The sequence below is a fragment of the Ceratotherium simum genome, chromosome 22 (genome assembly GCF_057802395.1).
Source record: "Ceratotherium simum simum isolate JZ-2026a chromosome 22, ASM5780239v1, whole genome shotgun sequence".
Classification (NCBI taxonomy): Eukaryota; Metazoa; Chordata; class Mammalia; order Perissodactyla; family Rhinocerotidae; genus Ceratotherium; species Ceratotherium simum.
The window spans coordinates 49,941,208-49,963,796 of record NC_141921.1 but is presented as its reverse complement, the minus strand read 5'-3'; the positions used below and the strand labels follow the sequence as shown (position 1 = coordinate 49,963,796).

General features: G+C 52.3%; 1 protein-coding gene across 2 annotated transcripts in view; it reads left to right on the top strand.

Moving 5' to 3' along the window:
- The window catches only part of PRKCZ (protein kinase C zeta), a 117,681-nt gene that overhangs the window by 87,613 nt on the left and 7,479 nt on the right, over positions 1-22,589 (top strand). Inside the window, exons 8-14 of one of the 2 annotated variants that reach the window (XM_004425501.3) lie at positions 1,405-1,457; positions 4,336-4,524; positions 7,962-8,059; positions 18,536-18,622; positions 20,298-20,433; positions 20,700-20,787; positions 22,242-22,361. In XM_004425501.3, coding sequence (XP_004425558.1) covers positions 1,405-1,457; positions 4,336-4,524; positions 7,962-8,059; positions 18,536-18,622; positions 20,298-20,433; positions 20,700-20,787; positions 22,242-22,361 — 771 coding nt within the window. The remainder of the gene's footprint in view (positions 1-1,404; positions 1,458-4,335; positions 4,525-7,961; positions 8,060-18,535; positions 18,623-20,297; positions 20,434-20,699; positions 20,788-22,241; positions 22,362-22,589) is intronic. The other variant, XM_087446978.1, reaches the window with a different exon arrangement.

Sequence of the window (22,589 nt, the reverse complement as noted above, 5' to 3'; positions counted from 1 at the left end):
TCTTCTCGTTGGCAGAGCACAGGCTCTGTTCGCCCTGGAATGCCTGTTTGCCTCCCCTTTCTGACCAGGAATCTTTTCTACATCCCAGCTACTCTCCAAGGGTCAATATTGGCGAGCATGGCTGCCTCGCTGCAGGCTGGGGACATGCTGTCTAGGGCCTCCCCTCATCCCTGGGCAGAGGTGGGCAAGGTGGGGTGGCTTTCCCTGGGTGCCCATGTCTCCATGAGTTGCTGCTGTGGGAGTCCAGGGGTGGGGATTTCCCTTGCCAACTTCAGGAGTTCTAGAAGGCACTTGGTGCAGTAGCCACCACGGCCAGGCTCCTCCCACAAGTAGGCTGCTGCACAGAGCTGATCTCTGTGGGAGGGCCTGCTAGGTGGCCACTGTGCACACGATATGCTGTTGCATGGTTCTTGAGTTTTAGTGGATTTTTTTTTTTTTTTTTTTGGTGGAGGAGAGACTTTTTTTAATGCTAAGAAGCATTCAGAGAGAAATTTTGAATACCAATTGGACTGATGGCCCAGCTCTGAGCTTCTAAAATTATGTGGATTATTACAAGGGTGTGTGAGACCCCTAGCCCTCACTTGATAAATATGAGTTCCGGCCCCTAGGAGCCCTTGAAGGTTGAAATGAGACCACGGAACATAAAGCAGTTAGCACAGCACCTCACACAAAGAAGACTCCTAACAAACAACCCACCCCCACACCCAACCATCCACCCATCTATCCACCCAATCATCCATCCATCCAGCTATCCAACCATCCATCCATCTATCCACCCACCCATCCACCCACCCATCTACCCAACCATCCATCCACCCACCTATCCACCCAACCATCCATCCATCCATCCATCCACCCGCTCATCTATCCACCCATCCACGCATCCACCCAACCGTCGATCCATCCACCCAGCCACACACCCACCCATCCTCACACCCAACCATCCATCCATCCACCCACTCACCCAGCCATCCTTCCATCCATCCATCCGCCCATCCATCTACTCAACCCACCCGCCTATACAACCATCCACCCACCAACCCACCTATCCATCCATCTGTCCATCTGCATACTCTAAGAACAAAGACTGGAAGACTAAACACCAAAATCTTATGACTAGTTACTTCTAGATGAATCATTGGGGAAACATCGCAAATGCAGATTCCCAAGCCCCACTCTGAGATATTCAGAGTCAGCAGGTCTGGGTAGGGCCCAGGAAGCTGCATTTTCTTCAGACTCTAGTAGAGTCAGATGTGGCTGCTCCATGCATGTGCCCTGAGCACCGCTGGCTTGGCCTGGGCCACTGTGTGTCTGCAAAGGTGCCAGGGTCCATGGGCTCCCTGTGTCTCAGGCCATACCACTGACAATACCCGTAACATCCATTTTTCCTCCTCTCTGCATTAGTTGCTTATATTTCTTCAACCCGGAAACATGACAACATTAAAGATGATTCTGAGGTGAGTATCTAAAATGACTCATTGGAATTTCCAGCATTCTTTTTAGACGTTCATTAGCTCATTTCTGGGGCATTTATGGAAACTGAAATATGTACTAGATATGTTTGAGAATTGCTGCTCGTCTTAAATGAGGGCATGGTCTTGTGTACTTCCAGGATGATGCACCCTGTACCGTTTAGGGCTGAAGTCCCATGAAGTCTTTCAGATATTTAGCACAGGTAATCTTGAATAGCTAGGGGGAGAGAGGACAAGTGAATATGGCAGGAAGTGAGCCACTGCTGGAACTCAGAGGTGAGGCTTTGGTGCTCACTGTACGATTCTCACACTGGTGCAGAGCGGGGGCGCGGGACGTCGTTGGCTGAGTCTCTGTGAACCCAAGTGGCAGGCCTCGTTTGAGCCTGGTTGGGGGACTTCTCTGACCGTAGGATCCTGTTCTGTCAAGTTTGAATAGCGATCGCACCTTTTCCTGAGGGTAAACGGGGAGTGTTTGTGTGAACACTGAGCACCAGGCCCCACACACAGGAAGCTTTCCACAGCACTGACCATTGGTGTGACTGTTTCCACCTCAGTACAGGGTGGCTCAGGCCATCACAGCAGGCCACAAGCAGCACAGCGACCTCCACAGCGGAAACCCCACGTGCCTGTGCTTTGAGAAGTGGGAAGGCTGGCCCTGGGGCCTGGGACCACTTGCCTTTCATGTCTTCTTGGTCCTCCTGGTGGCTGGCATGGCCTACGGAGATCAACGTGTGTGAATCGCTGCCGATTGGTTTTGTCCTTTGTCCCGTCTGAGGTGTGTCTGTGGCTGGGTGGCAGGGTCAGGAGTGCACTGACTGATGCTCACGGGATTCACTGGGAGCTTGGCTCTCCTCTCGCTCCCAGTGTTCGCATGTTTTCATTTTCTAGACCATCTTCTGTCCCCTGACAGGTGTCCCCTCGCTGGAAAATTGGTGCCTCATGAAGCAGCTAGACGTTGCACCCATGGGTACCCCTCACCCGGGGCACGGGGCCCTCTGGCTTTGGGGGACGGGGTGTGTGGTGTGGCAAAGTCAGTCTGTCGGGACTGTGAGGTGGGGGGGCACCAGCCCAGGACGTGGCTCTGGAAACACGGGCTGCTGCTGCGTATTAGCTGGGTCTTGCTTGGGGCACATCCTTCATGAATGCCCAGAGGCTCTTTGGGGTCCAGATCCTGGCACCGTCTTCTGCTGTGTGTGCAGTCTCCCCAGCACCCTCTCCGCCCAGACAGCAGAGTGGGTCCAGGGCTGGCTTTTGAGCTGCAATTTTTGCTAAATTTTATTTGCATAAAAGCCTTACTTTATTTTCCCATTGTGTGTGTTCCAACACCACCAAGCAATTCTTCAGTTCTCAGTGGCCGCTGACCATGTGTCCTACAATATAACCCAATTCTGACACTATCTACCTGGAGATGGTATCAGATCCCGCAGGTTAAGGGTTCAGTCCCCCATGACTCCCCCCAACCCCCCCACTTCAGATGCCAGTTGTAAGTCCAGGTTGTCACCTGTGCTTCTGACTGACCAGCTATAAATTGCGTGTTGCCACGACCCCCTCTAAAGTTTCGTTTAATTTGCTAGAGCAGCTCACAGAACTCAGAGAAACATTTTACTCACTAGGTTACCAATTTATTATAAAAGGATACAACTCAGGAACTGCCCGATGGAAAAGATGCATAGGGTAAGGGATGAGGAAGGGGCAGAGAGCTTCCATGCCCCACTCTCCCCGAATCTCCTCGAGTTTACCAACCAGGGAGCTCTCCGAACCCCGTCCAGAATTTTGTGGTTTTCCTAGAGGCTCCATTACACAGGCATGGTTGATTAAATCATCGGCCTTTGGTGCTACAGTCAACCTCCAGCCCCTCTTCTCTTCCCGGAGGTGGAGTGGAGGGACCGAAAGTTCCAACCCTCCAATCCCACGGTTGGTTCCCCTGGCAACCGGCCCCATCCTTAGATGCTTTCCGAAAGTCACCTCATTAACATAACAAAAGACACCTTTCTAGCTCTCCTCACTTAGGAAATTCCTAGGGTTTTGGGAGCTGTATGACAGGAATGGGGTCGTAGAACAACTATGTATTTCTTATTATAAATCATAATATTGCAATTTGTCTTTGGTCCTTTGTGGGCTTTGGGTGATAAATAAGGCGCAACAGATTGTGTTCCTGAGCAAGGAAAACGGTCACACGACTGGTGTTCTCAGCCTCAGTCCAGGAAACCTCAGGGAACAGCTCCACCTTGCGAAGCCCACACCTTTCCCAAAATAGATGTCACCCCCCTGACTTCTAGATTTTTCTCCCTGGTCATTCTGTGTCTGGGATGAGTCAGGAGCATAGTTACCTCCTTCCTTCACCACAAATATCCTTGCCAGAAGCAGTTCACAGGAGGGAAGCCTGTGTTCTCAATCCCGTTGCCTTTCTCTTTCATTATGTGTTTCCGATAATACCTGCTGGGGCCTTGACAGGTCTTTGCAGGCGTCAGCTAGTTACGCTTTATCATCCAGAGGGAGGGCCAGGTGGCTCTGGGTCGGCCCCAATGGCCCTGGGGCATGTGAGCCTGTGGTCACCTCTTCAGCCATCCTGGCATCCCAGATCGCTCCTAGAGGGGCCACCTGTGGCTGGTGACGGGCCACGGTCTGTGAAAATGAGTAGCTTTTGGATTTCTAGCTTCTTCCAATCTTTAGTTCTTGGTTTTCTCTCAAGTGGGGTGGGGGGTCCTTAGGACGTGGAGTGCAGACTCGTGAGCAGAACTGGGGCTCTGAGCTCTGGGGCACACGCGGGGTCCTGCGAGGTTGGCACGGCTGATGTGTAATTCTCTGAGTCCCGCACAGGTTCCCGCTTCACTGTCTCTCCCTTTGTCCTCCCCTCCCTCAGGACCTCAAGCCGGTTATCGATGGGATGGATGGAATCAAGATATCTCAGGGGCTCGGGCTGCAGGACTTCGACCTCATCAGGGTCATTGGGCGCGGGAGCTATGCCAAGGTCCTGCTGGTTCGCTTGAAGAAGAATGACCAGATTTACGCAATGAAGGTGGTGAAGAAGGAGCTGGTCCACGACGACGAGGTGAGAGCCGCCTCCCGCCGAGGTAGCGCACGTGTGCTGGGTCGTGGTGCATTTGCCGGAATCTTCGTTCGGGCTTCATGTACTTTTTTCTTTTAATTAAAGTAAAATGCTCATAACAAAATTTGCCATTTTAACCATTTGAAAATATACAGTTCAGTGGCCTTTAGCACATTCACGATGTTGTGCAACCACCACACTATCCAGCTCCAGGACATGTTCAGCCCCCTGGAAGGAAACCCTGTTCCCATTAAGCAGTCACTGCCCTCCCCCCTCCCCCCTCCCCTAAAACTCGAATCTGCTTTCTTTCTGTGGATTGGCCTATTCTGGACGTTTCATTGAAATGGAATCATACAGTCTGTGGCCTTTTGTGTCTGGCTTCTCTCACTTAACGTGTTTTCAAGGTTCATCCACATTGTAGTGTGTATCAGAGCTTCGTTCCTTTTTATGGTCAAACAATATTCTGTTTATAAATATACTGCATTTGGTTTACCCGTCTGTTGCTGGACGTTGGGTTGTCTGCACCTCAGGGCTGTTGTGAACGGTGCTGCTGTGAACACTCGCGTACAGGTGTCTGAGTCTCTGTTTCCAGTTCTCGTGGGTATTTTCCCAGGAGTGGAATTGCTGGGTCACAGGGTAATATAATACTCTGTTTAACTATTTGAGGAAGCGTAGCTGTCTTCCACAGCAGCTGCACCGTTTCGTATTCCCACCAGCAATGCACAGGGTTCCCACATCTGCACGTGCTCTCCAGCACTTGGTATTTTCTGGTTTTTGGTTATCGCCATCCTAGTGGCTTTGAAGTGGTATCTCGTGGTGGTTTTGCTTTGCGCTCCCATAAAGACTAATCGTGTTGAGCATCTTTCCGTGGGCTTCTCAGCTTCAGGTACTTGTGATCTTTTTCTTTCACACCTGAATGCAGGTTACATCTCTTAGGAGCAGAGAGAAGACTGAGGTGTAGATAACAATGATGCTGTTATTGAGCAAGTGCTAGCACGTAAGGTGGCTTGGTGCACACAGAGCCACCAGGCCACAGAAGGCCCCGCCCTCCCCTGGCCCCAGCCCGTGGTTTGGAGGGTAGAGCTGGGGCTGAGCTTGAGCTCTTACTTGCCCTCCCAGCCCGGTGCATTTCTGCAGTGCACAGACTACCCAACTGGCCCCTCACCCTGGGTGCTGAGCTCACAAGTGGGTGGTGGTGTCTGCACCTTACAGTGGAGGAAGTTGAGGCTCTGAGAGGTGCGGTGCCCTGCCAGCATCTCCACCGCTGGTCAGCGGCACCACAAGGTGAATCCAAACCCCTTCCCAGCACCGGCTGGCTGGAAAGTTAAGGGGATGTGTGAGGTTACGTTTGCAGAACCCTCAGAGCAGAGGCCTTCAGAGGAGAGCCACGGCTCAGGTTTGTTCCCTTAGCATCTTCAAATCATCCCCTGTGGGCCGAGATGTGGAGGTGGGACTTCTAGGTGGTCTCTGGGGAAGAGTGTGATTCTAGGAGCTGGTGAGCGGGAGCCAGGTGTATGTGTGCGCACCTGTCTGTGTGTGCCTGTGTTTGTGAGAGACACGGGTGTCCCATGGCCACACATCTGGCCCGTGGACATCAGGCTTTAGGGGCACTGCAGTGGGCTAGATGGTGGCCACCAAGGAGACATGTCCACATCTTAATCCGTGGAACCTGTGAATAGGAACTCATTTGGAAATGGGGTCTTTGCAGAATGTAATTAAGAATCTTGGGGAGATCCTGGATTATCTGGGCAGGCCTGGAATCCAACAACAAGTGTCTTTTTAGAGAAAGGCAGAGAAAGATTTGAGACAGACAGAAGAAAAGACAAACACACAGAGAAGTTGATGTGAAGAGGGAGGCAGAGAGACAAGCTGAGGCACTCCTTGAGGCACAGAAGCTGGAAGAGGCAGGAAGGATCCCCCCTAGGGCCTTTGGAGGGGTCGTGGCCCTGCTGACACCCTGATTTCACACTTCTGGCCTCAGAACAGTGAGAGAATAAATTTGTCATATTTTTAGCCCCCAAGTCTGTGGTACTTTGTTAAAACAGCCTCAGAGTCTAGCAGGCGGGAAGGAGGCAGCCACAGCTGAGCGGAAGGCCCTGGTGGCTTGATCTCAGAGGGGCAGGGGAGAGAGGGAAGAGGAGTCTTGGCGACCCCCCAGGGTTTCCAGCCTGAGTGCCTGGGTGCCCGGGTGCCTTTGGAGAACAGATGGCGGGGCTGGTCGAGAGCTCTGGGGGAGGCCTGCTGTGCAGTGTGAGGCCCTAGTGGAGATGCTGAGCAGCCATGGCATGAGCAGGTCTGGAGCTCGGGAAGAGGGGGAAGAGAAGAGTTAGGGCTCAGGACTGAGCCTGAGGAGCAGAGACCGGATGTCTTTGGCCCAGTAAAGGGAAGCTCACTGAGAGTCTGCTCATTTGTTTCCACACACCTTCATGAGAAGGCAGCCCTACTTCGGGCATATCCCTTTCCCTCTCGCTTTCCTAGCCCCTAGGGTGAGGGGTTTAACCTTGCAAGTTTTGGGAACCTCGTCCAGCTCTGCTTTCTGGGGTTGGAATGGAACCAAAGACATGGAATCATCATGACCCTAAAGTTGACTTGACTTTGCAGCTTTCCCCCAGCTCTCATGTGAACTGGAGGGAGACAGCCTGTGGGAGGAGCTGGTGCTTGGAGATGGGTATAGTACATTGGGGGATCTGCATAGCCCTCCACCCTCCATTTCCTCATGTCTTAAGTGCAGATAATAATACCAACCTCCCAAGACTGCCATGAGGCAGTGCATGGACAACCTGTAGCCCAGAGGCCAGCACACAGCTGGCGGTGGGGGCTTTGATGGTGGTGGTAGAGATGGTGATAAATGATGATGATGGTAGATGATAAATAATGGTGCTGATAGCGGTGGAGATGGTGATGGTGGTGATGATGATGGTGATGGTGGTGGTGATGATGATGGTGGAGGTGGTGAATGATAATGGATGATGGTGGTGGAAATGATGATGATGATGGAGATGGTGGTGGTGATGGTGGTGATAATGGATGATAGTAGTGGAGATGGTGATGGTGGTGATGATGATGGTGATGGTGGTGGTGATGATGATGGTGGAGGTGGTGAATGATAATGGATGATGGTGGTGGAAATGATGATGATGATGGAGATGGTGGTGGTGATGGTGGTGATAATGGATGATAGTAGTGGAGATAGTGATGGTGGTGATGGTGATGGTAGTGATAGAGATGGAGATGGTGGTGATGATAATGATGACAGTGGGGGATAATAATAGATGATGCTGGTGGTGGTGATGTATTGCTTAATGGCATTTTGCTTTTCTTCTCTGCATTGTCTTCCCACAAGCAGAGGTGAGAGACATTCCTCTCTTGCCTCTCCATCTCCAGGATGCCTGTGAAGGGTGTTCAGGAGCCTCGTTAACGCTCCCTGGTTTCGATTTCAGGACATTGACTGGGTGCAGACAGAGAAGCATGTGTTCGAGCAAGCATCCAGCAACCCCTTCCTGGTCGGCTTACACTCCTGCTTCCAGACGACAAGTCGGTAAGAAAAAGAAGGTGTTTCTGAGATTCTGTTGATTTCTGATTTGAACTGCATGGGAGCTGAGTGGGCGTGAGGTGTCTGCCGTTGTCTGTAGGGTTCTCCCGATTGCGAGTAATGGGGGTTTTGGTTCATCACACTAGCTTTGTTGCTCTCGTTGGCTGGTGTCATATTAAGTGAATTTCATACATCTAAACCTAAATTATTTAATTCTAGTAACAAGGTATTTATTGAAAGCACCCACTGAGTGCAGGCATTGGGTCAGCTATTGGGATGCCACTGGGAAGGGAGGTGGGTTTCCATGCTTATGGATCTTACTGATTAGTGGAATAAATTAACCCATACTAAGAGCTTCACTTATAAACTTTCTATATATTGGAATTCTACTGCTTTAAATAAGTTTGAAAACTACTGGTCTGGGATATTCAATACACTCTGTTCAGAATTTCTTTTGGCCAGCAACTTGGGACGCACCCAATTTGTTTATCTGAAAAATTATTGACTGTGTCCTGTGTCAGGGTCCTCAAGACCAGCCCCAGGTTGCATGATCTCCCCCAGGAGAACTTACAGGACTCAGCACATAGTCATACTCGAGGCTGAGAGTTATTGCTGTGAAAGGATATAAAGCGAAATTGGCAGAAGGAAAAGGCGCAGGGGATGAAGTCCGGGAGGAAAGCAGGAGCGAGCTTCCGAGAATCCTCTCCCTGTGGAGTCACACAGGACACACTTAATTCCTCCAACAAGAAGTTGTGACAACTCAGGGGCTGCTCATCCCCTACCTGGCGTGTACCAAAATTCCAGACTCCCAGAAAGTAAGCGGGTGTTCAGCAGAAACCACATTGTTTATGCACAAACAGTTTAAGCACAGTGAGCCACTCTTATCTTTTAGGGGAAGTTTTCTATCAGTGTAGAGGACTGTTTACCATTCAGTGCCCAGCCTCTGGCTAAGGGCCAGCCTTGCAAGCAGGCCTTTCTAAGGCCAGCAGTTTCAGTCCTGCTACTTTAACTCTTTCTGCTTCGTGCTTTAGCTGTAGTTCAGACCAGCAGCTCCCACCCCTCTACATCCACCCTCAGTCCTCTCCTGATCTTTGCTCCCCTCTTCCCACCTGTACTGGCTGCTACCTCTGTGTCCAAAACCCTGGGATTAACTGGCCTGTCCCCAAACCTGCTTAGCTCGATGCTGGTTAATGGCATCCCGTCTTCTCCGTCGTCCAGGCTGGAACATCTGTAGTTGTCCCCTCCCCGAATCTCACTGATTCCGCCTCCTCAATATGTCTCAGCATTGGTGGTCTAGCAGTGCGCATAGCTGCCTTCCTAAATACGTCTCAGATTCCTCCCTTTCTCTCCTGCCTGAACCCCAACCACAGCCTCCTCGGGGCGTCCGGCCCCTAGGGCTCCCCAGGCTGTCAGTTCCCCCACGATGGAACTGAGCCATATTTTGAAAGCACAGATCTGAAGTGTCTTTCTCCTGCTTCAAAGCTCCTCTGATTCCTTTCCCAACTGTTTCTGGGACACAGTCCAGGCTCCTAGGCGTGTGGACGAGGTCGCTGTGACCGGGCTCCACCCTGGGTCCCTCTGCTCTCTCCGTCTTTGCTTGGCTGCTGACAGGTCCTGCCCTTCCTCACCTCCTCTCCTCCTGCCCAGAGCCATCTGGAAAGGCCCAGCAGGCAAAGGTCCCCTTTGTCGTGTCCCGGTGTGCTTTCTCCGTGCCTCCATTTAGCACTGACCACAGTCTCCTGGAAATACAGAACACGCCCAAGGGAGGGCAACCCACCCCGATCCCTATACTTCCTAAATGGGTTGCAAAAAAGTTTTGTTTTGTTTTTTGGTTAACTTTACTATGTAAGCTTGTAGGGATGTGGATGTAAAAGCCTCATATATTTCAGCCTCACTTCCATCTCTGTTGCCCAGAGCACAGCACTTTCTGCACTCACGTCCCTGGGAATCTTCTCCAAGTCACACGTTCCCAGGTGTGTTAAGTTATCATCCTGTGTGAGCCCCACGACGTGACCACTTACTGTACTGCTTTTTCACACTGACGTTCAGAAGACTGTTGACACTCATCCTGGGAGGCCACATCCCAGGAATAATCACTGTGCACGTCTAGCTCCTTTGCCTCTTATTTTACAGAACCTGTCCGTGACCTCTAGAAGCACCTAAACTTGGTTGCTCAGAATAGGGTGTCTTTCCCGGGCTGTATTTACATGCCTGCTTTGACCCCAAATTTTGTATATGCCTGTCTCCCCGGTTAGGTGTGAACTCCTTAAGAGCAGGCTGTGCTGGATATTTTTGGACTCTGAGTGTTTAGTTAATACCTGGCACTGCTTAGGCAGTCGCGGTGTGAAAGGATTTTAAGGTACAGTCATGTCTTTGGTACAAATATAAAGTGAATATGTATAGATTTTATGTGACTCACGAATTAATGAGGAGCTGGGAAGATGTTACAACCAGCTCAAAGGAGAGTGCAAATTCCTGCACATGGTTGGGTGATCAGGAACCTGAGGGAGATTTGCATGTGGGTGCAGACTGTGCAAGGTGGGGGTGGCAGTCGGGTGTCCTCCGCCAGACACACCTCATTCGCACGTCTGTGTCCAGGCACCATGTGCATGGCTGTCTGTTGTGTGTAAGTCACAGAGTTGGAAAGTCACCCCGAGACAACGACAGGCCCCATAGAAACAGAGAATCGGGAAGGTGTGTGCAGACAGCACCCAGTTTCCCTGAAGACACCAGTCCTCATTCTGGTCTGTTTCAAAGCGTTTTGCAGCCTTTTCTGTGACAGCGGTGCTGCAGAGGCTCAGAGCCGAGAGCTAGGTTCAAGTTCTAGCCCCTCCTCTTATTGGCTGTGCGACCTTGCATGGGGTAACCTCTCTGTGCCCCGCTTTCTTCCTCTGGGAACAGGGAATAGCAGGAAGGCCCGCCCCATCGGTTGCTGTGAGGATTAGTAAGTGAAGACATCACGATGTTTATATAGCAAGGCTGCTCGTGGTAAATGGTATAAACTTGAGCCACAGGGCCTTGCTTCCTGGTGGCGCTGCATCTTTGAGCAGATAAACTGGTAGGGTTGCCTGAGCCCCTGAGAGGGAGAAGAACCAGCAGCTCCCTCAGTCGGACTTCGGGTGTTAGCGCTGTGCCCCGAAATCCTCACTGACTTTGCCAGTATTTGGAGAGCAGAGCCACCAGGACACCCACGAGGACTAAAGTCATGAAATGTGGTGGGGCACCAGCCAGTCCTGCCATGGGAAGTCTGGGCGGCTTCAGGAGATTCGGGGAGCCCCCGGGCTCTGCCTGGCCTGGAAGAGCTCCGCCTGGAGTGGGGTGCGTGCCACCCGCCTCCGCTCCCAGGGTGCTGAGGGTAACTGTGGGTTTGTGAGCGCTTCTCCTCGCTCACGGGCTTCTCGCCAAGCGTGTTCCCCACAGGTTTGCTGCGGGCCTCTTGCTGGGCCCAGAGGAACGGCACCGTGTTCGCACTTCCACTGCCATCAAACACGCAGGAATCGATTAAACCCTGGAGCTGTGCCGGGTGCTCACTAGCGGCCACGAGTAGAAATCTGGTAAATGAAATGGCAAACGTTCCACATGAGCTAGGTTATTAGAACGGGTCTCTGAACAGGGAGAAAATAAGGATTTCTTCCCTTCCTCCCCAGATCCAGGAGTGCCCATTCTGGTTGGCCACGTTCCGTTCTCCCTGGGCAGCGACAGGGCATCCCAGATGTTACGGTTTGGCATTAATATCACAGCGTGTATATACATGGTAGAAACAAGAACGTGGTGTTTTTAATACAAAATAAACATCTGTGTGATGGAAAAACCATACTTCTATCTGCACAGACAGCCCATCTTTTCCAAATGACAGCCCAAATTAACATTAACTACAAAATCACCAAAAACATGGAAACTGCTTCCGTTTAAGATATCGCAGGAAAAATGGGTGATCTGAAGATTGTAGCTGAAATTACTATTTTTATCCCCCCCCACATTAAATTGTAGTTTGGGGACATTTTTCTCACTTCAGCATCTCAGCTCATAGATGAGCAAACTACCATTAAAATGTTCACAGTTAACTTGCTGTTCCCAAATAAAACCTTCAACTGTTCACCCTAATTTATTATTTTACACTCATCTCGTGCATGGAATGTGCTCTTACTCCTTAAAATCAGACACACACATAAGTGCGTGTGCTCTGCTGCGGCGGCCCGGGTTCACCGGTTTGGATCCCAGGCACGCACCGACGCACTGCTTGTCAAGCCATGCTGTGGCAGTGTCCCATATAAAGTGGAGGAAGATGAGCACAGATGTTAGCCCAGGGCCAGTCTTCCTCAGCAAAAAAACAGGAGGATTGGGGCCGGCCTGGTGGGGCAAGTGGTTAAGTGCGCGCGCTCCACTGTGGTAGCCCGGGGTTCGCCAGTTCAGATCCCGAGCGCGCACTGACGCACCGCTTGGCAAACCGTGCTGTGGCAGCGTCCCATATAAAGTGGAGGAAGACGGGCACGGATTTAGCCCAGGGCCAGTCTTCCTCAGCAAAAAAAAGGAGGAGGATTGGCAGATGTTAGCACAGGGCTGATCTCCTCACAAAAAAAAAAAAAACAGACACACACGTTACTCCCTTGTTTGTGGAGGAGCCTCATGTGCATGTGCCGACTTAGATCCCTGAGTAGATTCTTCTTGGTTCAGAGTGGCTTCTGGACAGTCAGTGCCGCTTAGCTGGGCCCTGGTCTTTGGTGCGAGTCTTTATAAATTGCACCTAAGACCTGCCTGCAGCTCCGGAGACTTCCATCTGGACTTGGTAACAGGCCTGGCAGGAGGAGGGACGCAGAACACATGTGTGCCGGCCCTCGAATACCCTAGAAGTGCCAGAGATGGGGGGACCTCGGCCTGAGGGCCTCATGGATGGACAGTCAGTAGGGACGTGTCCCCGAGGAGGCAGTGTGTGAGGGGAAGGAGGAGAAAGGGGCTTGAAGATGTGGGGGGCATCCTATAGCTGTCCACAGCCTTTTAGGCTCCGGGAAAACTGAGGCCACCAAGGTGGTGAAGGCAGGTTCAGGCCATCGGCTGACACCCAGCTCCCAGGATGGTGGGCAGCTTAGGGTCAGGGCCTTGAGGGAGGCCTCAGAGCAGAGATGAGGCCGGTGGGTGTCGCCTGATACCAGGGAGAGCGTGGCAGGACTGACCGACAACCTGGGGGTGGAAGTGAAGGTCTGGGGTCGGAGGTCAAACACGTGTCCAGTGGGCGGCTGTGGATATGGTGGCCAGGTCAGCAAGAGCTGGCAGGAGAGGTGGGGCCACCTGCGGGCGGTGACAGTCAATGGGGTGAGAAGCAGGCAGGTGTGCCAGGCCAGCAGAGCGGGGATGGGCCAAACCCTCTGCAAACTGCCTCATGACTGGTCGGAGGAAACCAGGTTCTCGCAGGGCCCCTGGTGATAGAGGGAGGCGCTAATGGGACACACGAGTGACCAGTGCAAGGACGGGGCAAAGGGCTGTGAACTCAGCAGGATCTTACCGAGATCTTGAGAGTGCAGACGCCTTCCTCTTTGGGAACATGAGTCACTGCACTTTCAAAATGCAGTGAATTTGTTACAGTCACAGTGTAAACCCAGAATAGAAGGAGCAGACGTTGAGTGACACATGGCAGAGCAGGGCGTGGGGCAGTGTCAGTTCAGCCTTTGTTCTCCTGACAAACGGTGACGGCTTAGAGCCCTGCTTTTGCCCACTTTTCATCTGAATCACCTAAAATGGTTAAAACACAACCCCAACCCCTGGGTTCCTGGAGCAGGACCACTCGGCCTAGTGGACTGCCAGAGGCGAGGGCGTTCGTGGGGAGAAAGGACTCCTCCATCAGAAGTGAATCAGGCGTTTCGGAGGTTTCAGGGATGGTGTTGTATTTTCACGTCAGGTGTCTGTAGACTGTACTGTCTGTGGAAACACTGGACAGCCGCTGGTGAACTGTCCCAACATCCTGAACAGTGAGGGACCCTCAGGATGCGGCCTCCACCCACAGAGCCGGGGGCACTGAATCCTGCCATCGTGGAGCGCAAACACACTGTGTGAAGGCGGTTCGTTGTTTCTTCCTAATCTGGAGGCGCCCATTGCTCTTGGACCAGGACGAGTTGGGGTGGGCATGTTATTGTCGTGCATTCGGGAACAGAAGTGTGAGGGTGTCGGCCATGCTCTCCATGGGCCTGCGGCCTTGGACCGTCCTGTTAGGACATGGTGACCTCGGTGCTCGACACGTGGATGACTGCGTGGAGATGCGGCCATGCTGCCGCCCCCTCGTCCAGCCCAGGATGCCCTGTCCAGCTGTGTCCCTCCCCAGGACAGGGCCTTGCTCGGGCTGGGTGGGGGCACCCAGACGAACCCTGGGGGCTCCTTTTGTCAAAGTAACTGTCAGTACCAGACCTGAAATTGTGCTTTTGCCAACTATTAAATGACATTAGAAACCACATAAAAGAATAGCTTCTTTTAAAGAACGGTACACAGCTTTAAAATGAGGGAAAGTGCAGAGAAGGAAATTCCTCCTGTGCCCTGGTCAACTGGTCCTGTCCGCACCACATTTCTCCTTCTTGTTTCTCCTCTATGCTATTTATTTTTCCATCTGGACTTTAGAATCAACCTGTCTTGCTCCAGATAGAAAAAGAAACTGGAATTTTTATTGCGATTTGTTAAGTTTACAAATGACCTGAGGGAAAACTGCCCTCCTTATGACGTTGAGGCTTCCTGCTCAGGCGTACGGTTCACCTTTTTGTCTGCTCACATCCTCTTTCAGGAGATTTTAAAGCTTTCTTCATGGAGATCTTTTACTTTCCTGCTTAATTTTCGTCCTGAGTATATATCTCTTTTGTTTCTATGTAGAGTTCTTTTCTTCTGTTAGAGCGTCTACTGACAAGCAATGTGGTTTCTCCGTGTTAATTTTGTGCCTCATGGATTCTTCCTTTAGGGATTTTCAGGGGGTTTTCTTGGGTTTTTGGGGTTGCTGTGATAACACCCACAAAGAGGAGTAATGCTGCCCCCTCCTTTCCAGTTCTGATGCTGTTCATTTCTTTCTCTGTCTAATGTCGTTGGCCAGTACCTACCTCGTTTGGGGTGACTGGTGATGGTGGGCAGACCTCTCCTCCTGACCCCATGGGAATGCTTCTGGTGTTTGCACTGCGAGAGCAATGCCGGCCACTGTGGGCCATCTGGGTATTGGGAAAGCAGAACCAAACCACTCTACGCATTTCAGACAGCTGGCATTGGCATGTGCTACAGCTGGCTGGCAGGGTGTTGGGAGAGGAGGGGGGCAAAGGGAGCAGAGACCAGGGTCACCACTTTCGGCCTTCACTCGGGGTTCCAGGTCTGCAGAAGAGGTGCCCCACCTGCCGGGGCTAGAGGCTGAGGAGGTGCTGCTCCACCTGAGCTGCTGGAAATGGGAACAGCCCCTCCCAATTCCTAGACCGCATCATCCATTCTCCTCCAGGGCCTTCCGCTGGCAAAGGGGCCTGAGAAATGCGGCTTGCAGGCTCCCAGACCCAGCAGTTGGGAGATTATAGACGGGGTGAGAAAAGACAGGCCGATAACTGGCACAGAGAGTTGTCCTTTGTCTTAAGGAAGTTTACATCTGTTTCTCTTTTACTATCAAGAGAGAACACTGAATTTTTTCAAAGATCTTCTCAACATTTATGAAGGTGATGCTTGTGAGTTTTACTCCTTAGGGCCTCCTAAAATGATGAATTGTGTCATCATAATATATTTCCTAGTGTTGAACTATCCTTGAATTCCTGGGGAAAACCGTACCTGGTCTTAGTGTATTATTCTGTTAATGTGCTTTTGCATTTAATTTGCTAATATTTTATTTAGGATTTTTTCATTGATATTCATGTTGATATTTGATTGATCTATAGTTTCCTTTGTACAATCCTTATTGGATTTTTTAATTGTCCTTATTTTTTTATTTCCTGCAATATTCTAGATAGCGTTGGGGTGATCTCTTGGCAGGATTCCCCATGAGACTGCTGGGGCCTGGGCTGTTTCAGAGGGTAGCTACCTCTCTCTGCCTCTCAGTTTTTGTTTGTTATTATTTTTACATTCCCTGGTGGTAACACTCTCACCCTAGTCCTGTAGCTGCTTCGCTGTTTGGGTCTCTCCTTATTTGCTCAGTTTCCTCATCAGGCAGTGTCTCCGAGTCCAGGAAGGGCGTGAGGTTTCATTCCTTGCATTCTTTCACATTTGAGAATGCCTGCATCCACCTCTGCACTTGGACCCCAGCTTAGCCAGGTCACACCTGCCCTCAGATGCTCACAGGTACTTTGTGAGTGTGTTCTGGCATTTATCCGCTATGGGGAGACCAGAGGCCCGTCTGTTCATTTTCCCCCTCTGGTAGGAGAGTTCTTCGGGCAATGTGAAACCCTAGCGGCCTAGCTTTGTCAGCTTTCCTTCTCTGTTAGCATCCTTCTCAGGGCTTTGATCTCTGTCCAGTCTGCGCTCACTGGGCACCTTAAGTGTCCTGAGTCAGGAATTTGGTTTTTGACCACGGCGGATGTGGCCAGCTCCTGGTTTATAGTAGTACCTCCTGATCTCATCATACCGTATCTCATGCTATTGATTTTTCCCTCTGGGCTGATATGTGGGTCCTAGGACGTTTTCCATGAGGGGTGTGGGGGACCACCTGGCGAAGTGGTGTGATTAGGACCCTTGTGCTAAGGAGAAAGTCTATACCCAGTCCTTGCTCTGAGGTTCTGTGTGCCAGGGAAACTTGACAAAAATAGGTGAATTCTATGGCAAGGTCAAGGTGACTGGAGCCTTTCCAAGCATATCCTTTGGAGGCAGGGGAACAGGATAAACGTGAAGCAGTGAACCGTCCCAGCCCTTCCACATATGCTGGGTTTTTCTTAAGGACGGTGCCCCTGCTCTCGGCCTGCGGAGTGGAGGTCTCTGGCTGCTGCCTTGGTATTCTATTTGCTTTTGTTTCCGTTTCTGCATATTTACATATTTCAGAGTTGTTTCTAGTCTAAATACGCGGTCAGACCTCCAGAGATGATTTGCAGCTTGTTCACTTGCTCTGTGTATGTGGCGCTCTGTCCTCCCTGGGCTAATGCTGGGCGCTCCTGGGAGGCAGGAGGACGGGCACGTCATTTCTGAGTTGGTGATGCAGACTCAGCGTGCCGAGAGCCCGCAAGAACCAGAGAACGGTCGGATTTGCTCCCCCTCCTCCTTTACTCTCGACTCCCTCCTGCACAGGCCCTGCTGAGCCGAAAACACCCCAGAGGAGCCGTTGACCTAAAAATCTATGAGCCGCCCTCAGCAGAGCATTTCTAGAAAATTGTGTGTGAATTTAATTTTGAAAATGGACTCTTATTAAATGTGAGGAATATCTTATCAGGAGAGAAACCAGCTGGTAAATTGTTTGGAGACCTGAAGGGCCCTATGTGCGTCCAGGTGACATCATGCATGCAATCCCCATCCTTTAAATCACAGGATTGGGCCAGCCCCAGCCCTGACCCCCTCGACTTCTGCCCGTGGAGGGGCGGCTGGCATCTCGGTCTCACTGTGGCCGGATCAGCACTCCTGACTCCCCACCCCCGGCCTGCTGCTCCGCATTGTCCCCACGCTGGAACCCAGCATCCGGGCTCTCCCCTGGAGTCCCTCCCACTCCTCCTTTCTTTCCTGGTGCCCAGCCCACCACAATCTTGTCAGCTCTGCCTCAGCCCCTCCTCGAGGCCCCACTCCCTGGCCCAGGCCACCTGTGCTCACCTGGCGACAGGGCACCTCCTTCAATCCTCGAGCCCACCCACTTAGCCCTCCCTGAGGTCAGTCCAGACTCAGCGGCCGGAGCAGTCATTCACCAGATGGTATGGTCCCCACCACCTGGCCCGTGCCCCTGGCTGTGCACCTGCCACCTGCTCTTCTGCCCATTCCTCTGCCGGGTCGAGCTGGTCCCCTTGGCCTCGGGGTGGTCCCGCAGCTCTTTGCTCTCCCCCTGCTCCCACACGCCGCCCAGGCCTCTCTGCTCCCTGGGGAGGCCCTCCCTGGCCAGCTGGCCACGCAGCACCCTCCCCACCCTTGGGGGGCCCCTGCCACCACCCCTGCCTCATTTTTACCTGTTTTACCCCGAGGCAGGCCTGGCCCTGTTAGGAGACCAAATGAGTGAATGAAAGTTGTCTGTGTTTTGTCTTCTGAGATTTACTCCTCGGGGTCAGCATTGAGCCGCATCTGCCGACAGGCAGGGTCTCTAGGCGTTGCCCACGATGGCGCCTTGATGACCCAGGCACAGAGCCCCGCCTTGGCTTCGGCATCCCATCTCAGTCTGGGCTGCTTTCCCCACGGACCCCGGGAGCAGGTCAGGCGACCCCAGTGGCCAGCAGGCGGAAACGGTTGTTTCACTAGTGAGAGTAAAGCTCCTGGGAAGGTTCTCGGCCACAGGGGCTTCTTCATGTGGAGTGTCTCAGGTGAGGTCCACGTTGGCCACTGTGTCATTGCACCCTCCATCGCCCTCTCTCTCCCGCTCAGGTTGTTCCTGGTCATAGAGTACGTCAACGGTGGGGACCTCATGTTCCACATGCAGAGACAGAGGAAGCTTCCGGAGGAGCACGCCAGGTGGGTGTGGGTGGATGGGTCCCGGCCCGGTGGGCACGGGCACGGGGAGGAAGGGGCGGGCATGGGGACCTTCCGTGGGAGGTCAGCGTGAGTTGGAAGGAAGGAGATGAAGTCTGGGAGATGGCAGAGGTCACCGCTTTCCCCTGCTGTGTGACAAATTCCTAAGCTGCTCAGGAGTCATAAAATTCGGAAAGGTCTTCTGAGTTACAGAGCCTCAGCCCCGGCCCGTGGGGTCTGACCCTCCAGGAGCGGAATTGTGCCTCTTCCAGGGGAAACAGGTGTTTTGTGGGAGGAGGGCATGTTTGTACAATGTCCTAGTCTGGCCTTTTCCCCGTTTCCAAAGTGGGGGACAAGTTCCAACAATAAATGTGCCTGAGGGGACATTGTGGCTGGCGCCTCCGGTTTTGTTTCATGTGGATACAAAGCAGGGGTTTGCTCTGCACAAGGAGAAAAATAATCACCATTTCTCTTTAAATGACACTCAGGGCCACCCACCCCTTCCTTTCTGCTGGCCGTCACCAACTGCCCTCCATGGCCTCGGGCCCATGGGCATTTATTTCCACTCCATCCATCTTTCCTGTTTTCCATCATTTTCCCTTTTCCTCATTTCCTCACTTAAAAAAATTCCATGCAGTTTTGTGAGTCACCTTAGATCCTTTTTGGGGAAAAGCAGGTAATAAATCAAAAATAGTGCACTCCCCACACACTCACTTTTTCTTTTTAATTTTGGTCAAATACACATAACATAAAATTTACCATCCAAACCATTTTTAAGTGTACAGCTCAGTGGCATTAAGCACGTTCACCTTGTGCAACCATCACCACCCTCCATCTCCAGAACTCCATCTTCCCAAACTGAAACTCTGTCCCCAGTGAACACTCACTCCCCATCCCCTCCCCCAGCCCCTGGCACCCACCATCTACTTTCTGTCTCTGTGGATTTGACTCCTCTGAGGGCCTCCTGTGATTGGGATCACACAGCGTTTGTCTTTTGTGACTGGCTTCTTTCACTCAGCATAATGTCCTCCAGGTCCATCCATGTTGTAGCGTGTGTCAGTATTTCCCTCCTTTTTAAGGATGAATAATATTCCGTTGTGCTTATAGGCCACGTTTGTTTATCCATTCATCTGACAGTGGACATTGGGGTTGTTTCCACCTTTTGGCTCTTGGGAATAATGCTGCTGTGAACATGGGTACACAAATATCTGTTCAAGTCCCTGCTTCCAATTCTTTTGGGCATGTACCCAGACATGGGATTGCTGGATCACAGGGTGATTCTATGTTTAATTTCTTGAGGAGCCTCTACACCGTCTTCACAGCAGCTGCTCCATTTGACATTCTCATTTACAACGGTGCACAGGGTTCCAATTCCTCCGCAACTTTGCCAACACTTGTTATTTTCTGTTTGGTTTTTGGATAGCGGCCGTCCTCCTGGGTGTGAGGTGGTGTCTCGTTGTGGTTTTGATTTGCATTTCCCTAACAGCTAGGATGTTGAGCATCTCTCATGGTCTCGTTGGCCCCATGCACATGTCAGCGAGAGGACACGGGGTCACCTGGGTGGGGAGCAGTCGGGGTCAGCAGTGGTCCCCTCTGGTTTACGCTGTTCGCACGGGCCCCTCGTCCAGGCTCTTTGCTGGGTTCTCTCTGTTGACGTCAGGATGCTCCCCCACCCCAGATTCTACGCTGCTGAGATTTGTGTCGCTCTCAACTTCTTACACGAGAGAGGGATCATCTACCGGGACCTGAAGCTGGACAACGTCCTCCTGGATGCCGATGGCCACATCAAGTTAACGGACTACGGCATGTGCAAGGCGAGCAGCCCTGGTCCCGTGCGATGCTGCTGCCTGCCTTCCTGGGTCACGGTCAGCACAGCACCTCGACCTTTTGAAGGTCGAGACCCCACTTGGTGTAGGGCAGAGATGCTGACCGACCGGCCACTGTGGCTCTGGGGTGACCAGGCCTGGGTGCCTCCCGCTTGGACTGTCCTAAGTTGGTTTTCTCTGAGGCAGGTCGTTCCACCAATGGGGTCGTATCTGGAGGTTTCCCTCCCTCTTGGTAACTGGCTTTGTCCCCACAGGAAGGCCTGGGCCCTGGTGACACGACAAGCACTTTCTGCGGAACCCCAAATTACATCGCCCCAGAAATCCTGCGGGGAGAGGAGTATGGTGAGGACAGCGGCTGCTGGGCGGGTTGGGGAAGCTGTCTCGTGCACAGGAGGCAATATGGACGAGAACAACCCCCAGACCCTGGAAGCTTTTTGTCCTTGGGGACACAGTCACAGAGCAGAGAGGGAGGGAAGTGGACCTGCCTGGGGGCGACCCTGCCAGGGGTTCTTACCAAGGGCTCCGGGCCCTGGCCCAGCTGCCAGGGAGGGCAGGTTATTGACCAAATTACACTTAAAACATACCCCCTTACTTTGTTCCCAGCCCTATCACCATCTGGCCTCAGCCCCCAGCCCCTATCTGCTGTCCCGTGTGTCCCCTCGAGTGTCCCCTGGTGGAGGACCCTGGATGGGATTCCTCTTATCAAGGATCCCTAATGGCTTGGGAAAAAGGAAAAGATGTATGCAGCAAAGACAAACTCAGGGGTCCGGGCACTCCGAGTCAGTGGGTGCCGCCCCTCAGCCATGGAGAAATGAGGCCGTAAACCATGCCCACCAGAAGCTCCTGCGGCCCCTGCTGGTACTGGAGTGCATTCTGCCTTCTTCCTTCTCTGGGTGTAAAATGAAAATGGGATTATAGCATGTGTGCGTGCATGTGCGTGCATGTATGTGTGTGCGTGTGCACACCCCACGCACATTTGTGTCCTGGTGTTCCTAGTGAAGCCTATCACAAATACACCATCAAATATTTATAAACGTTTTCTTTGCCATTGAAATGGGGAGGGAGGCACTCTGCCTTCTCAGATAACTGGACACCAGGGAGGCTACTACTGCTGAAGTCACTTAGTAGCAGAGGAGGACAGACAGCAGATCGGTGGACCAGAACAGAGTCTAGAACCGGCCCGTGACTGAGATCCCAGATGTAGCAGAGACTCTAGGGACAGCTGGCCTCCATGGCAAAACTGAAGTCAGAGCCTCCTGTTCCACCGTGCACTAAAATTCATTCCGGATAGATTAACTGCATTCGAACATTAAACCAAGGCAATGAAAGTAGAAAAAAATGTGGGAAAGTATTTTTTGCAATCTTAGAGAAAGGGATTTTTCAGGCTCAGGTAAATAAAAAGAGAAATGAGACAGGACGGTTGTCCAACAGATTTGCTCAATTTTACGTGTCCGTGTGGTCAGAGGTACCACGAGCAGAATTAAAAGGCCAGGTGACAATCTTGAAAACACGTGCAGTGCCAGGTAGAAGGTTAATGGCTTTGATGTCAAAGCAGCTTTGCAACTAGTTATGAGAAAGACAGGCGTCCCCGGGACTGGGCAGAGGGGAGGCCAGGCCGCCTGCGTGGAGCTGGGCCCACCCAACCTCAGCGCTGGTCAGAGAAGTGCAGACTGTTGCTCCTGCGCTCTGCTGCCTCCCCGTGACTGGATGTGTCGTAAGGACCCAGAGACGGGCATGTCCTGCGGCCGGTGCACATGGCCAACCAGCCGTCGTGACGGCCCGTGCTCTCCCTCCAGGGTTCAGCGTGGACTGGTGGGCCCTGGGCGTCCTGATGTTCGAGATGATGGCCGGCCGCTCCCCCTTCGACATCATCACCGACAACCCTGACATGAACACCGAGGACTACCTTTTCCAAGGTGCGTGGCGCGCCCGGCGTCAGCTGAGGATTCTGCTGCCGTCCGTCCCCCAGGCTGTGCGTTCGGTTCCTCCTTGGCTAACGGGTGTTTCCCCTCAAAAGTGGGGGCAGGTGGGCCTGCCCCCCAGGCAGGGCCCCGAAGTGCTATGAAAGCGCACCTGTGACCATTTGTCCCCCACAGACTAGGTCAGGCCAGCCCTGTTCTCACAGACCTGCCCTCAGGAGGCAG